This window comes from Schistocerca serialis, chromosome 3 (genome assembly GCF_023864345.2).
Source record: "Schistocerca serialis cubense isolate TAMUIC-IGC-003099 chromosome 3, iqSchSeri2.2, whole genome shotgun sequence".
Classification (NCBI taxonomy): domain Eukaryota; kingdom Metazoa; phylum Arthropoda; class Insecta; order Orthoptera; family Acrididae; genus Schistocerca; species Schistocerca serialis.
In genome coordinates, this window is record NC_064640.1 from 862,722,804 (window position 1) to 862,740,413 (window position 17,610).

The 17,610-nt window shown below is 39.0% G+C and overlaps 1 protein-coding gene across 1 annotated transcript in view; it reads left to right on the forward strand.

Moving 5' to 3' along the window:
* Positions 1–17,610, forward strand: part of LOC126471001 (rapamycin-insensitive companion of mTOR) — a 265,260-nt gene that overhangs the window by 97,014 nt on the left and 150,636 nt on the right. The window contains exons 11-13 of the mRNA XM_050099053.1: positions 6,305–6,406; positions 13,879–14,064; positions 16,315–16,523. Of these exons, the coding sequence (XP_049955010.1) occupies positions 6,305–6,406; positions 13,879–14,064; positions 16,315–16,523 (497 nt within the window). The remainder of the gene's footprint in view (positions 1–6,304; positions 6,407–13,878; positions 14,065–16,314; positions 16,524–17,610) is intronic.

Here is a 17,610-nt window from a genome sequence, read left to right on the forward strand (position 1 = left end):
ATTTCAAACTGAGCCAATGTTGCACACAACATCCTTTACTACCAAAGCTAGTTTCATCAGCAAACAGAAATATCTTAGAATTACCCGTAATACTAGAGGGCATATCATTTATATAAATAAGGAACAGGAGTGGTCCCAACGGTAATCCCTGGGGCACCTGTCATTTGACCGTACCCCACTCAGATCCCACATCACAGCCATTCTCAACACTGTGAATAATGACCTTTTGCTGTCTGTTGCTAAAGTAAGAGGAGAACCACTTGTGAGCTACTCCCTGTATCCCATAACGGTCCAACTTCTGGAGCAATATTTTGTGATCAACACAATCAAACACCTTAGTTAAATAAAAAAAATATGCCTAGTGTTCGAAACCTTTTGTTAAATCCATCCAGTACCTCACGGAGAAAAGAGTTGTTAAATGACTTCTAAAGATGAACTGTACATTTGATAGCAAATTATATGCTGTCATCATAGATACATGTGCCCCATAAAATGTTTCTTCCTCTAGTCTGACTTTTTTCATATGGGAAAGCTTCATATACTTTTTGGGCTTCTCTTATTCTGCAAGGGGCAGGAACCAATATGTGCCATATTCATCACTTCATACAACATTTATCCATCACTTGATGTTTTGTGGTCCTTTTTATTAATCCATGGTAATCTGTGTGGCACTACACATGCACTTAGCAGAGGTGCTTGTGTGAGGTACTGCCGTCTGTATCCTGAAATGAGGAGGCGCTAAGTGTAATGGCTCCTCAGTTTTGTTGTTGTTAACTTACACTATTTAACTGCCAAGTTATATGCTACTTTTCAGCTTTTCTGTCTATTTTACTAGCCTGTGGTGATTTCTGCAGTCTGGGTGTTATTTGCCATTGTAATTGTATCTGAATCAGAATACTCTGAACATCCTTTACATGGTGACTCATTAAAATTGAAGTGGCTGCTAATTACATAGCGGGAGTGTTTGGTGCCTTGTGACCCTAATTTATCTTAAAATAAGATGCACATACAGCTTGTTTTACCTGGCCTTCCCGCGACTGTCACTCACTCAGTCGGTTCAGTCTCTGTTGGGATCACATTCATCTACCACTTTAGTCTACCATATTAATCAAGGCAACAGGTTTGCCATCACCAATATGGCAACTATCTCTGACTTGATTACCCATGGGAGTGTCCGCCCCCGGTAGCTGAGTGGTCAGTGTGACAGAATGTCAGTCCTACGGACCCGGGTTCGATTCCCAGCTGGGTCGGAGATTTTCTCCGCTAATGGACTGGGTGTTGTGTTGTCGTAATCATCATCATTTCATCCCCATCGACGCGCAGGTCGCCGAAGTGGCGTCAATTCGAAAGACCTGCACCAGGCGAACTGTCTACCCGACGGGAGGCCCTAGCCACACAACATTATTATTTATAGCCATGGGAGTGTATTGTCTATCTGTCTAGATGCTAAAGGTAAGAGTGTTGAAACATATAGACCATATCAGTTTCAAGTTTGTCAGCTAACAACAAGTTCAAGTTGTGAAAAAGTATCCTGCAGTCACTGTCAATTTTGAACATCCTACCACAAAACATCAGAGTAAAACCATGGGCTGTAAAATGGAATCATCGCTGGCCGCTGTGGCTGAGCGGTTCTAGTTGCTTCAGTCCAGAACTGCGCTGCTGCTACAGTCGCAGGTTCAAATCCTGCCTAAGGCATGGATGTGTATGATGTCCTTAGGTTAGTTAGGTTTAAGTATTTCTAAGTATAGGGGACTGATGACCTCAGATGTTAAGTCCCATAGTGCTTAGAACCATTTGAAACATTTGTAAAATGGAATAGTCTTCCAAAGATGCATTGCACTGCATCTGTAGCAAAAGATACTGTGCAGAATCTGTGTTTCTGTGTATGCTGACCCAAATGATGAAACTAGGAGCTGCTCAAAGACAGTACAACAGTAGTTAGTTTGGTCTGCATGAAGATAGGTCTATTGTTAGCATGCTTGCTTGATTGAATGAAAGTTTGTATGTTTCCTTTGCTGAAGAAGGCTTTTGCTGAAAGCTATGTGTGAGTGTCTTTTTATTGTGCCTGTCTACATCCTTACAATGAGTTGCAATCTAGCTTTTCCTTATATTGTTAATATTTTGACATAGTGTTGCATGTCTGTTTGCACTGACAACTCTAGACAAATGCTGATGCTCTGTCGTCAGTGAAGGCCGCCGGCCAATGCTTTGTCTGTGGTGAGAGTAATGTCCGAAATTTGGTATTCTTGGCACACTTTCGACACTGTGGGTCTTAGAATATTGGATTCCCTAACGATTCCCGAAATGGAATTTCCCATTCATCTAGCTCCAACTACTATTCCACATTAAAGTCTGTTAATTCCCGTCGTGTTGTCATAATAGTGTTGAAAACCTTTTCACATGAATCACCTGAGTACAAGTGACAGCTCCGACAGTGCACCACCCTTTTATACCTTGTGTACGCGATAATACTGCCATCTGTATGTGTGTATATCATTATCCCATGACTTTTGTCACCTCAGTGTAGTTGAGAAGGGAGTGAGACAGGGTTTTAACCTATCCCCAATGTTGTGCAGTCTGTACATTGAGCAAGCAGTGAAAGAAACAAAGGAGAAGTCTGGAAATGGACTTACGTTAATTTGTCAGAGACGGTAAACGACATGGAAGATCTATTGAATGAAATGGATGGTGTCTTGAAAAGAGGTTACAAGATGAATGTCAACAAAAATAAAACGAGGACAGTGGAATGTAATCATATTAAATCAGGCAATGCTGAGGGAATATGATTATATGATACACTAAAAGTAGTAGCTATTTGGGCAGCAAATAAATAATGATGACCAAAATAGAGAGAAAATAAAATGCACATTGACAATATTTAGAAAAAAAGGAAACTTATTGATTTTGATTATAAGTTTAAGTGGTGGGAAGTCTCTCTTTCTGAAGGTATTTGTCTGACATGTAGTGTTGTATAGAAGTGAAAAATGGATGATATACACTTCGGACAGGAAGAGAATAGAGACTTTTTAAATGTTGTCGTGCAGAAGAGTTCTGAATATTTAGTTAGTAGATTGGATAACTAATAAAAAGGTAGGGGATCAAATTGGTGAAAAAAAAATCTATGGCACTACTTGGCTAAAAGAAGAAATTGGTTGATAGGATACTTTCTGAGGTATCACATAATTGCCAATTAGATAACTGAGGGAAGAGACAATCTTTGTGTGTGCGTGTGTGGGGGGGTTATAAATTGGAGAGGGAAATGACTGTAGTTTGCAGTAGTTGTGCAAAGATATAGAAGCTTGCCCAGGATAGACTGGTGTGGAGAGTTGCATCAAACAAGTCTTCTTACTGTAGACAACAATAACAACAATGGTGGTGGTGGTGGTGGTGGTGGTGGTGATGGAGTCTGACAAGTGCAGGTTGACATGGTGTATTTAGTACTAATGAAACATTACTTGTTGACACCAGGGGCCACATGATGAAGTTTGGTAATATTTCTTGGAGAAAATTTAATGTATCTGATCTCGGTATCTGATAATTGTTGGGCTAAGGATGTGATCAAACTATATACCACACACATTGCCTTTGCCAAGAAAAATTGTGAACTATTTCTGGGGGCCACAATGTGGCAGCAGTGTGTGTCGTACGTGTATGTATTAGATATGGCCTACACACAAATACCTTCTTGGCCAATACAGCCTTTGAATACTTTTCTCAAGTTATTGTTGACGGATTAGACATGTTAGAAGCTGAATAGGTTATTCTCTCCCCTGCCCTGTGCCCCTTCCAGTTGTGCACTGCACAGTGACTAGTTTGATGATTTGAAGTGTCATCTCTACATGTCTTTGAACTTATTGTCCAATACAGAAGTAAACTAGTCTATGTTCTACAATTATTGCATATTGATCCTTTTCAGTGATGATAGGTAGAGAAGTGGAGGGATGGTAATGTGTTACTGTTTTTCTAAAGTTTAGGTTGTACTGGGGGTTTATTTCTTTCTTTGTTCTAGTCTTTTCTTGTCAATCAGGGTCAGCTTTCCCAATTATGTGGCACCATCTGTCCGGTTTGTGGGCATAATCTCCACTAAGACTTAGCTTCTTCATATCACTTCGGATAGTCGTCAACCTAGTGGTTTGAGGTCTTCATCTCCCTCTCCTCTTTGTAGCCATGGAGAGGCACTTTTTCTTGACATGATATTCAAGTCTTAATGTTACGTGACTTTACTACCTCAGTATGGCTTCTGAGAGTTTTCTTTTTATGGGTACTACTTGAAAACCACCTCTTATGAATTCAGTGTTACTCCTCACACCCATTGTAAAATGCACATTTCTGTTGTATGGAGCTTCCGTTTGTAAGTCGGTCTTGGTGCCCAGACTTCACTGTCATACAATAACAGTAGTCTTGCTGCTGCTTTATAAATTTTGCCTTTGGTTTGTCTGGGCGTTTTTGAATTGCACAGAACCCCTGAAAGCATATGTAATTTGTTACAACCAGATGTTATTCTGTGATTTTAATGATTAATGAAAAACTACCTCAGCTGTGTTGTTATATGTTCATTGTGTTGTGACTAGTTTCTAGTTGTTGAGTTGTGCTCAAGACATAAATGCTCTGGTTGCCATACCTAGTGATAGAGACCATATCCAAGAATGCTGGTCGTAAACATTCTGCCAACTGCTTGGTGGAAGAATGGTGAGCAGACAGTGTGTGCTGCATGCAAGTGCCATGTCTGCTTGCCATACTCCTGCTAAGTGGCCAGCAGAATGTTTACAATCCGTGTTCTTGGATGTGGTCTTTAACATTACACATAACAGTCAGACCATTTATGTTTTATAAACATTAGCATACAACAGATATCATGGTGCTGATTTTTGTAGCTTTGTAGTTAGATAATTCATTTACAGTGATGTATATACACAGTGGCGAATCAAGGTTTGTACCAATGCTAGGATTCGAACCCAGCTCTCCTACTTACTAAGCTGATGTGCTAACCATTACACCACCCTCACAAACTGGCTTTGCACAATGCAAGGACTACCCCAGCATGTCTTCCGACCCAATCCAAATTACCATTCATGTCTCAGCCCACTTGGTATTTCCTGTAAACTCGAACAGCATTGTGAAGGTTCTCCAACAGTATTGGAATAGCACCTCAGCGTGGAATGAAACAGGGTATCCTGCCTGAAACCCAGGATTGGTGCTTTAATGAAATGAAACTGTATGATGGTGAATGGAATTTGGATTGAGAAGGGAGGCATGCTAGGGTAGTAGGTACAGTTGTGCAAAGCCACTGTGCCAGAGTGACGTAGCGGTTAGCGTCATCTGTCTAGTGAGCGGGAGACCCGGGTCATTGTCGCTTCAGTCTGTGTATATACATAATAGATGTTTGAGACTTGCAAATGGTCTCTGTAACTGTATAGTTTCAATAACAATAAGGGACTTAGGACATTTCTCTAACAGACCGTACATTAGGTGCTTCTGGTGTTACTGTTAAGTTAAAATTATAAATAATCTGTGGAGTGCATGTACTGCCAAAAAATGTTATGTTCAGTTCAACATACGCTCTAGTGCATTGAAAATATGTTTTCTGTTTCTTGATAACTAACACACATAACCATCGGTACCCTTTCATACTGTCCATCTTTTGGGTGCAATTGTTGTAAATACTTGCAGATGTAGTTTCATGATTGGAACCATAAACGCTCCATTCAGTTGGTCTGATTGGTAAGAATTTATTTATATTGATAGCTGTTAATGTCACAATTAACTCCCCAAGACTTTTTATGTCAGGTGGAATTCTTTCACTGTTGACTTAAAAATGAACCGCCTTCATTATTAGCAAGTTTTTGCCAGTTGGCCATCTCTGTGGTTCATAGGACAAATCCAGCTAGCCACATAGAATGCTTGTCACTAATATTTAGGTACAATTTTTGAGGAACCATGTATGGAGGGTCTGCAAGCCTCAATATATTACTGATCTAATAGGCGTACCAAAGCTGCATCTGCTACATAAATGGCATCCATAAGATATGTGTTATTGTCATTGTCTGTTTTAATCTACTGAAGACACATTTTCAATGTCTTTTTAGCTCTTGAAAGATTTTGTGTGCTTTATTTTAGGATGTATGTTGTATTTGTGATTCACAGATTTTGTTTTTAGCTTGAATGCTTTTGATGGACAAGACACAGCCTACAGTCCATTTTTTTAATATAATGCATTGTTATGTTTCATGAACTAAATTCCACACTAGCATGTAACATTCCTCTATACAATCTCCTATATTAGAATTTTGTTTTTTGCTTACAGCCCACACTGAAGGATTTTGATGACATACTTAGAGAATCTGCTGTTCTCTCAAACAAGGATGGTTTCTCGTGGAACTGGACAATTGTCCGTACAATTCTAAAGGTAATATATCAGAGGAGGGGCCCAATGCATCTGTTGTCATCCTTTATGGCTATTATTATTATTATTATTATTAGTGATCATGTCATCATAATGACTATGGTTACAAAAGTTAATAAATCAGTTAAGAAGGCTAGGTGAATGTTTCTCTCAGAAAGAGCAGAGAAACAGTTGTTAGCATTTCATTTAGACAATGAATTCATGTCATTTGGTTCCAGTAAGATATTAAGTGGATTAAGGATGGAAGAGACCCACTGTGGTTATTTGGGAAATAGTGAGGAAGCAAAAGCTGTTGCACTCTCCGTTCAAAGCAGACCACACAAATTAGAACAAGCAAAAGTTAGTACAGATTCATGCATCTGTGAAAAGATCTGTGTGCAAAGCACACAACTGCTACTACCGTCATAGCGTAGCAAAAGGGCTGGCTGAGAACCTGAGAAAATTGTGGTCCAATGCAAAATCGCTATGTGGGTTTAAAGCTTCTATCCAGTCACTCATTGACCAGTCTGGTGAGGCAGTAAAAGACAGCAAAATGAAGGCCAAAGTTTTAAATTTCATGGTTAATAAATCGTACATGCAGGAGAATCATAAAAAAATACCATCATTTGAATATTACATGCAGTCCTGTATGGACGACATAGTAATAAGCATTCCTGGCATAAAGAAATAACTGAAAGAATTGAAAAGAAATAAGTTACTAGGTCTGGATGGAATCCCAGTTTGGTTTTACTGAGTAGTCTATGGCACTGGCCCCTACTTAGCTTGCATTTATTGCAAATTGGACTGGAAAAAAACACAGGTGACTGCTGTATATAAGAAGTGTCCATTATAATTATCCGGGCTGTTATGCCGTGGTCGGTTGATGAATTCTGTGTCGATTCCCAACGTTTCGTCTCCGACTGCGGGAGACATCTTCAAGGGGGTCCGTAGCTCAATGGAAGGTCCAACACACCCACTGGCTCGCTACTGACTCAGTCAGCGTGGGTGCCATGTCTGGGCCCAGGAATAATACATTTTAGTTGCCTTGTGAGATTAACCACACTTCCTATTAGATCATGTTGATGAAAGCACTGCATACCTGTTTCAACATGCATTTGGGCTTTTTGGTGGATTTTTCTTTATCATGATGATGAAATCCAGTTGTCATGACTGCAAATTCGCAAAACTTCAACACTGTCAATCTCATTGTGAAAGTAGCCAGGTTCCAACTCCCGAGTACACTTACCGCCTCTTTATAATGTAGAGGAACTACATGACCTGTGCATGGAGATATTGTGGATCTGTAGATGTATTATCATTACAAGGAACAAGGAACAAGTCAAACTTTACCTGGGCAAATTGTAGCTCTTTTGTTTGTGAGGGTGGAACAATATGTAATTGGGTAGTTGGACTGAATTTTCCAAATTACGAATGAAAGATTTTGGAAATGATTGATACTATATGACAAGTACAAAGGGCATCTAAAACAAGTAGAAATATTTATATATTCAATAAACTAAAGAAGCAGCTGTGTCATTTCTCAATGAGGAACTTATAGTTCAGGACAGGACAGTGTAGAGCAACTGTACCTGAAGTTTAAAAGAATAGTTGACTGTACACTAGATAGATGTATACTTAGTAGAGCAGTTCAAGATAGGAGGGATGCTCCATGGTATAAAGTCACTGTAAAGAAGCTTCTAAAGAAATAGAGACTAGTCCATAATAGGTGTAAAACAAAGCATAGAGCTATGGGGAAGGAGATGCTGAATGGAAAACATTTGACTGTCATGAGGGCAATAGATGATGCATTCATCAACTACTGTAACAGAACATTATCTAAAGATCTCTCATAAAACCTGAAGAAATCCTGGTCATGTGTAAATGCCATTAGTGGCACCATAGTTAAATGTCCAGACACTCATTGATGAGAAAGGAATTGAAATTGAGGGTAGCAAAGCAAAAACAGAATTGATTAACTCCATTTTCAAATGTTCCTTTACAAAGGAATAGGAGTATTGCACTATTTTAATTCTCATACCACTGCAAAGATGAGTGAAATAGATATTAGTGTTGTGGCATTCAGAAACACCTGAAATTGTTAATTGAACAAAGCTCCAAGTCCTGATGGAAGTCTTATCAGAGTCAATACCAAATTTGCAGCTGAGTTAGCCTCTCTTTTTATCTATTATATGCCAAAGATTCCTCAAACAAAAAACTGTGCCGAGTGGTTGGAAGAGAGCACAAGTCAAAAAACTGCTGTCCGATATCATTATGGGCTTTTTTTGTGTGTGTGTGTGTGTTTGTGTGTGTGTGTAGAATCTTAGAACATCTCCTGGGCTCAAATATAATAAGGTATCTTGAACACAATGATCTCCTCCGTACCAACCAGCACAAATTCCAAAAACATTGATCATGTGAAACCCAACTTGAGCTTTTCTCGTCTGACATCCATAAAGCCATGAATCGAAGCAGGCAGGTAGATGCAATGTTCTTGACTTCCAAAAGGCATTTTGCTCAGTACCCACTTATTATGGAGTATAAGATGAGATTTGTGACTGGACTGATGATTTCTTGGTAGGGTGGACACAGCATGTTATCTTAGAGTGCCATTGACAGATGCAGAAGTAACTTCAGGTGTGCACTAGGGAAGTGTGTTGGAAACCTTGCTGTTCATTTTTTACATTAATGACCTTGTAGACAATATGAATGGTAACTTCAGACTTTTTGCAGATGATGCAGCTATCTGTAATGAAGAACTTTCTGAAAACAACTGTGCAAATATTCAGTCAGCTCTTGAAAAGATTTCAAAGCAGGTCAAAGATTGGCAATGTGCCTTAAATGTTTAACACTGTAAAATCTCATACTTCACAAAACAAAAAATGTAGTATCCTATGACTTCAGTGTTAATGAGTCACAGTTGCAAGCTGTCAACTTGTACTAATACCTGAGTGTAACAAATTTGTAGGGATATGAAATGGAATGAACACACAGGCTAACTTGGAGGTGAAGCAAGTGGCAGACTGTGGTTTATTGGTAGAATACTAGAGAAATGTAATTAGGTTACGAAGATGACTTTTTATTCAATGACCAGTACTATAGGCAGACAGATGGAGTTGTGATGGGAAGCCTGTTGTCACCTGTTATTGCCAATTTGTGTACGGAAGACTTTAAGGAACATACCTTGGAGTTGGCAGCTTCGAAATCCGTGGGTTTTTCAGATATGAAGATGATACTTTTGTTTGGCGTCATGACAGTGAGAATTTGAATGACTGTTTAGAACACTCAAATATTCGTTTGACAATGGAGGTGGGAAAGGATAGCTGCCTTCCCTTCCTTGATGTGTTGGTCAGGAGGAACATTGATGGTATATTGGGAGATGCCATTTATAGGATGTATACTCACCCTGACTTGTATCTACAGGCTGATAGTTGTCACTATATGGCTCAGCATAGAGGAGTACATTGTACCTTGGTTCACAGGGCCCACAGCATCTCAGAACCTGAGAGTTTGTCAATTGAGTGAGCCCATCTTTTCGTCAGTATGGTTATAGTGAAAGACAAATCAGATGTGTGTTGCACTATTTACCAATGGTGCACAGGGTGAGTGATGATAATACCGAGGTGGTACCAAAGTCTATGGCCTTTTTGTCTTACGCAGGGAGCATTTCCAACAGGATTGGCTGAATTTTGCCAAAATATAATGTGACGTATGTTTTTTGACAACTATATAAGATTAAGACCCTTTTACATTCTGTAAAGGATTATACTGATAGGCATAAGGTGAGTGTCTATTGCATTCCATGCAGTTGTGGCATGTCATCCCTTGTCAGAAAACAGGGAGTCAGAATTAATGTTATACATCTCCTCTTTGTTTTTCATTTTCATTATCGACAACTTCTATGTCAGTCATCTTTGGTTGTGTGGTGGTGGTGGTTTTTTGTGTGTGTGTGTGTGTGTGTGTGTGTGTGTGTGTGTGTGTGTGTGTGTGTTCATTTTTGTTTGAATACCTTTCCAAATTGCACTGCAAATCGAGGTAGATTCCCTTGCACAGGGCTGGCTTGCTGGGTGTGCACCAATCGAAATATCAGCAGTTGTCGACAGTGTCACCTAGCTGCACTCTCATGAATTATTTGAATATTGTACATACTGGGAGAATCTTGGTTCTTGCACATTTCAATTTTCATGTTAATGGAAATACGGAATCATTTTGTTAGGACAGTTTGGTAAGTGTTTCAAATGTTTGTATTTCTGAACCTTCAATTTTGAAGAGAGGTCTTGCAGTAGGTAGAACCTAGAATATCATGATCACAATATACACTTAAAAAGTTTTTGATAGTGTTGAAACACTGTCATTCAGTACTTTTTTGAAAGAATGAACCACCGCTTGATTGTATACTACTGTAGTGTTCTTCTGTACTATCTCGATTTTGGCTTTTATGCGATCATCAAGTACAATGTTGATAGTTCGTAGTCCATGAACATGTCATAATTGGTGAATTCAATAACTACTTAAATCTTAGAGGCATGTGTTGTTCTTGTTTACCTGCTTTGGGTTGACTTCACCAAATATGACGTGTTAGTGGTCTAAGAACTTTCGGCATTGTACCTGACGACGGTATAAAAGCCAAAATGTAGATAGTACAGAAAAAAATGGGGTAACATCCAGTCAAATGACAGTTTACTTTTTTATGTATTTTTTTAACTCTTTCCCTTGAAGACTGACTGTCTAAGTACCACACCAGCTTTTCAGGACAATTACTTTGCCACACTCATTATCTTGATCTGAAACTGCTGACTTTCTATGCTGTCTGGGCAGCATGTGTCTTTCACATTCCACATTGCATGTGTTAATATTTCGCTTTTAGTGATGTTTCATCCAATTCCCCATATTTCCCTTCAGACAATGTGTATTTCTACATCAACATCGACACTCTGCAAACCACTGTGAAGTGCATGGCATAGCATACTTCCCATTGTACTTTTTATTATGGCTTTTCCCCATTCCATTCAAATATGGACTGTAGGAAGTATGATTGCTTAAACACCTGTGCAAGTATTAATTAGTGTAATATTGTCTTTGTGATCCCTATGGGAGCAGTACAAAGGGTGTTGTTGTATATTCCTAGATTAATTACATAAAGTATGTCCTAGAAATTTTCTAAGTAGGCTTACACATGATAGTTTGTGACAATGTTCAAGCATTTCTTTCAATATCTCTGTGACTCCCATGGTTCATGCAAATCTGTGACTATTTATGCTGTCCTTCTTTCTACAGCCTCAATATCACCTATTAGTCCTCTTTGACATGGGTCCCACACACTTGAGCAATATTCTAGGGTGGGCCACTTGAGTGTTTTGTACCCAGTCATCTTTGTAACCTAATTACATTTATCTAGTATTCTACCAATAAACCACAGTCTACCATTTACTTTACCTACAACTTAGCCTAGGTGTTCATTCCATTTCATATCCCTACAAATTTGGTACACTCAGGTATTAGTACAAATTGGTAGCTTACAACTGTGACTCATCTACACTGAAGTCATAGGATACCACAATTTTTTGTTTTGTGAAGTATGAGATTTTACAGTGTTAAACATTTAAAGCACATTGCCAATCTTTACCTTGCTTTGAAATCATTTCAAGAGCTGACTGAATATTTGCCCAGTTGTTTTCAGAAAGCTCTTCATTACAGATAACTGCATCATCTGCAAAAAGTCTGAGGTTACCATTAATATTGTCTACAAGGTCATTAATGTAAAAAATGAACAGCAAGGCTTCCAACACACTTCCCTAGTGCACACCTGAAGGTACTTCTGCATCTGTCAATGGCACTCTATCCAAGATAACATACTGTGTCCACCCCACCAAGAAATCATCAATCCAGTCATAAATCTCATTTTATACTCCATATGATTGTACTTTCCATAATAAGTGAACATTTGGTACTATGCAAAATACCTTTTGGAAGTCGAGAACATTGCATCTACCTGCCTGCTTCGACTTGTGGCTTTAGGGATGTCAGATGAGAAAAACTCAAGTTGGGTCTCACATGATCAATGTTTTTGGAAACATTGGTGCCAAAGTCTAAGGCCTTTTTGCCTTATACAAGGAGCATTTCCAGCAGGATTGCTTGTATTTTGCCGAAATATAATGGGAAATGAGTTTTTCAACCACTATGTAAGATGAGGATCCTTTTAGATTCTGTAACAGAAAATCTGGGTTTGTGAAAAGCAGGGGCCTTATTGTATTCCTTGCAGTTGTTGCATGTCATATATTGGACAGGCATCAAGACCGTGGAAGACCACTGTAATGAGCATATCATGCACCCACTCGTCATCCTATAGAATATAAATACACAAACATTGTGGATGCACTTCCAGCTATTGAGATAATATTATAACGAAAGCAAGTAACCTTCCTGACTTACTCTGCAAACTGAGTTTTAAACTCTTTTGCACAGTGCTTGCTTGCAGCAGGCATGCCTTGAAAATGACAGGGTATGTACATGTCAGTATGTCAATAGTTGTTTTTATCACCCAGTGACTGCATTACTGGAAGTTATTTGTGCACTCGCGTATTGTTTGCAGTGCACAAAATCAAATTGGAGCAGAATTTGAAAAATCATAATTTTATACCAATGAAATTTTGTCTCACCACGTAAATATTTTGTAGTGAGTGATTAGACATGTCCAAAATTGAAGTGTGACATCTATCAGAGAGCAATAGACTCTTATGAGCTACCCTTCTCACTCCCTCATCATTTCTGTTGTCCTTCACATATTCCTGAAATGAATTAAGTGTACTGAAATGGGATGATTTAACCAGACGGGATGAAGTCATTGAAGATGCAGTGACATGAAATAACAACAATTGAAACAGTTCAGGTGTTCTAAATCTAAAGTGTAAAAAATATGTAGTGGCCCCTGAAAAATTTTGCTTGACTGCGGATTTGAACCAGATCTCATGCACATTGTGTGCACTCACGTTAATCATTTGACTGTTTGAGTATGCCTCCAGGCCTGACCCATACTTTCATTGTGACTGATGTTTCTGTTTATGATTTTTACATACTATATGGGAGAACAGCTGGAGGCATGGCCGAACAGTGTAATGGTTACACGACTGAGTCTGTTGGGCACAAACTTTCAATTGTTGGTGCACATTCACTATTATTTTTGTCTTCATGACTTAACCTATCAAGGATAGCTCCAGTATGTTAATCATTGAATGGTGGAAAGAAAAGGGATCACAAAAAACATTTCGTTGTAAGACCTGCTAAACTGCATGGATATAATGATTTTTATTCTATTACATCTTAATTATGGCACATTTTTCCTTTGTACTCTGTGTTTAAAGCATAGTCTGACTGGTTTACCTTTGTATATTCTCAGCCAATTAATGGAACAATGTTAAAAGTTTCTTAACATGTTTTAACCTTGTATTTTTTTACATTTTTGAAGTAAATTAATATTGATTTCTTGTTGTACATTTCAGACTCAGTATATTGGGCTGAAGAAATTAGAAGATTCCAACTGCCGAACATTTATGCGTCGCCTTGTTAATTATTTTAAACCATCCAGCAACCGCTTTAGTAGAGTTGAAGTGGGAAATAGACGTCAAACTCACATTTACACATTGGCCGGTTGTGAGCTTATAGACTGCTTGCTTGAAGCAGAGGAGGTATTTATAATCATTTCTCTCTCCCACTCCCCTCCCCTTTGTGTGTGCATGTGCGTGTGCATGCTCTTTTTCCAACAAAACAGTTCCTTAGAAATAATAGTCTATTGAAAATCCTTGCCAGATGGAGGGGCAAAATAGTAGGCATGTAATAATCATCTTGAAATGATTTTCTTGGTACAGTAAGGAGCAGTAGAGAAAATACAAAGTTATAAATGCAGACAAAAATTAAAATATGCAGTGCAGCTTAGAAAATTGGATGTAGAAAGTCTACAGAAATGAATAGCTTAGAACCAGAAAGGAATGTGTGTGTGACAGCATTAAACCAATTGAAGGACTGATGACTGTAAAAAAGAAGAAAGTCGAGGGAAAAGTATTTTAACCAGATGTTAACTTTCTTCAATTCATGGACTTTATACATAAATTGGAGTGCTAATATAGTCACTCTGAAAGTTGCATCAAATATTTCCATCAATTCCTCAAGCGCTTTAGAAATTAACTTTGCTCAGTCTGTTGCAAATGTTGTCATGTACTTAACTGAATATTTACACCTACTTAAAAACCACTGAGTAACTTGCGAACACCTCTCCCATAAACCTTACAGGTTTGACTAAAAATGAATTTGGCCTATATTTTCAATGTGTTTGCCGTTGCATTTATGCCGATTTTTATGCACCACTCACCCACAGGTCCCAACAAAATGCAAATAATGCATGTTATTAGCCAAAAGAGCAACCTTTGTGTGGTACACTGTGCAATTTAATAAGCCACATTGCCATGAAACCAGAATTCATTACAAAAACCTACTTTCTCGGATATTTTGACATATATTTCTAAAAGGGAAAGATAGTCAGGTTAACTGAAAATTGAGAGCTGAGAGACAGCTGCTAGGCAGAGAAGAGGAAGAGAATGCAGACAGAAGATGCTGACATAAGGTTCTTAATGAGGGAGAGTTAATTGCACAATCCGACTGTGCTGAATTTAAGGAAAAATGCTAAGCATATGTGAAGCAGGAGGAGGGACAATACTAGGGGACAAGGGGAGAATGAGTGTGCAAATAATAGCTTACTTCTTCAAATCTTGCACTTCTTACATCTCAATGTCTCTCTTTTTCACTATAGTATGGAGAAGTTACTAGAAGCTTGTGATATATTTGTTTCAGTCTCAGCAAAACCACTGTCTTATCTAGTTGATGTGCCCAGTCTTTTATTTTATATCTTATGGAATATGTGTTGCACTTCATTTATGAATAGCCTTGGGGTGTAATATTTCACAATGTACAGTTATGAGTAAACACATTAATTTTTCAGCTGAAACTAAGAATAATACTTTGACATTTCCTCCACCACCACCACCTCCCCCTGGTCTTTCTCACCCTCCCCCTGGTCTTTCTCACCCTCCCCCTGGCCTTTCTCACCCTCCCCCTGTTCTTTCCCATCCTCCCCCTGGTCTTTCCCATCCTCCCCCTGGTCTTTCCCATCCTCCCCCTGGTCTTTCCCATCCTCCCCCTGGTCTTTCCCATCCTCCCCCTGGTCTTTCCCATCCTCCCCCTGGCCTCTCCCATCCTCCCCCTGGCCTCTCTCATCCTCCACCTGGCCTCTCTCATCCTCCCCCTGGCCTCTCTCATCCTCCCCCTGGCCTCTCTCATCCTCCCCCTGGCCTCTCTCATCCTCCCCCTGGCCTCTCTCATCCTCCCCATACTCTTTCTCATCCCCCTCCTACTCTTTCTCATCCCCCTCCTACTTTTTCTCACCCCCCCTGCTCTTTCTGAGCCCCACCCCCTGCTCTTTCTCACCCCCCCCCCTGCTCTTTCTCACCGCCCTGCTCTTTCTTACCCCCCCTGCTCTTTCTCACCCCCCCCTGCTCTTTCTCACCCCCCTGCTCTTTCTCACCTCCCCCTGCTCTTTCTCCTATCTTCTCACTTTCTCCTCCCCCCTGCTCATTCTCCTTTCTCCTCCCCCCTGCTCTTTCTCCTCCTCCCCCCTGCTCTTTCTCCTCTTCCTCCTCTATGCCGTCCTCCTCCTCCTCCTCCCCCTCCTCCCCCTCCTCCCCCTCCCCTGCCCCCCTGCATCAAATGCATGAAAAGAGACTAAAATAACTAACATATTATTTGAACGAACCTTAGATCTTGTGCATTTATTTTGATGTTGTTTTTTTGTTACCTTCAGTATAATCTTTTTCTTAGCAGTAGCAGTAGCCTTAGCATTGGTATAAGCAATAATATTAATAGTAATAATTTTATTAAATCTATAGCCAGAAGGTGGAAAGCTTTTGCCAGAGTTGCTGGCAGACATCTGGCAACATATTGACGGAATCACATCATCAAAGACTGCACATGACTGCTTATTTAGCCCACAAAATATGCAGAATTCATTATGCCAGTATTATTTCTTATTTATTGGGAGAATGTGTCGTACTAACAGGGGTCAACAAACCTTGGAGAAAGCTGGTATTTTGCAACAGTAAGTATGACTTAAATATTTGCTATATATCATTAGTTCCAAGGGAAATATGTACATATAATGTTGAGGGAATCTGTAACATTGTTTTAAAAGTTAATTTTGCGTAACTTAGATAATTCTTCAACCTAGTGGATTTATTGCCAATGTGGTGTCTAAAAATGTGGATGATCTGTACTATCATTTTGCAACACACTCGCAAAATATCAGTGGAAAAAAAAAAAAAAAAAAAAGACGACTATTTCGGTATCACAGTTTGCTGTTCACTTTGTTTATCTTGGGTTAACATGAAACACATTTAGTGGTAGAATTATGAAAGAATGTTCTGTGAAACATTTCAGATTCTGTTTATTTCTGAATTCAGCAAACTGTTTCTTATCGGTTGTTTAATTTTAACACCCATTTACATTTTATGAAACTAGTGTCTTGAAATATCTGTAGGAAGGACAGCATTTGATTTAACTGTGTCCTTCATCAAATGTAGTCACAATAATGTTGTTCTTCAAATAATTTGCAGCAACTTTGCTGTAATTAAGATGTCCCCAGTACTCTTAACACTGGTTTCAGGGCACTATCAGTGCTTCCTGAAAATTTATATAACACCATTTACTAATTTACTACACAAACAAATGTTAAGTTGCTAGTGAAGTAGTTATAGTCATATCTGTTGTGTATCTTGCTTCTATACGCGCGCACACACACACACATAACACATACACACACACACACACACACACACACACACACACAAAAAATCATTCAACATTATAGTCATTAGCACCCAAGTAGTAACATCAAAAGATACGTGACAAAAATTCTTGTGATTTTTGTTGAGATTAAAATGTTCAAATCAGTGACAAACAGTTTTTACAGGATCAAATGATCACACAAGTAATGTGGTTCTTAATTTACTAGCACTTCCACTATCCTTAACAATCATCCAATTATTTGATTAGCAATGCTTTGCAGGCATTTTAAAGCACTTAGAAGAAACATTTTGTAAAACAAGAAAATTTCAATGGAAAAATGAAAGAATCACATTGAGAGTATTTAAACGTGTGTCCCATTCCAGATTATTCTGAGAAACAAA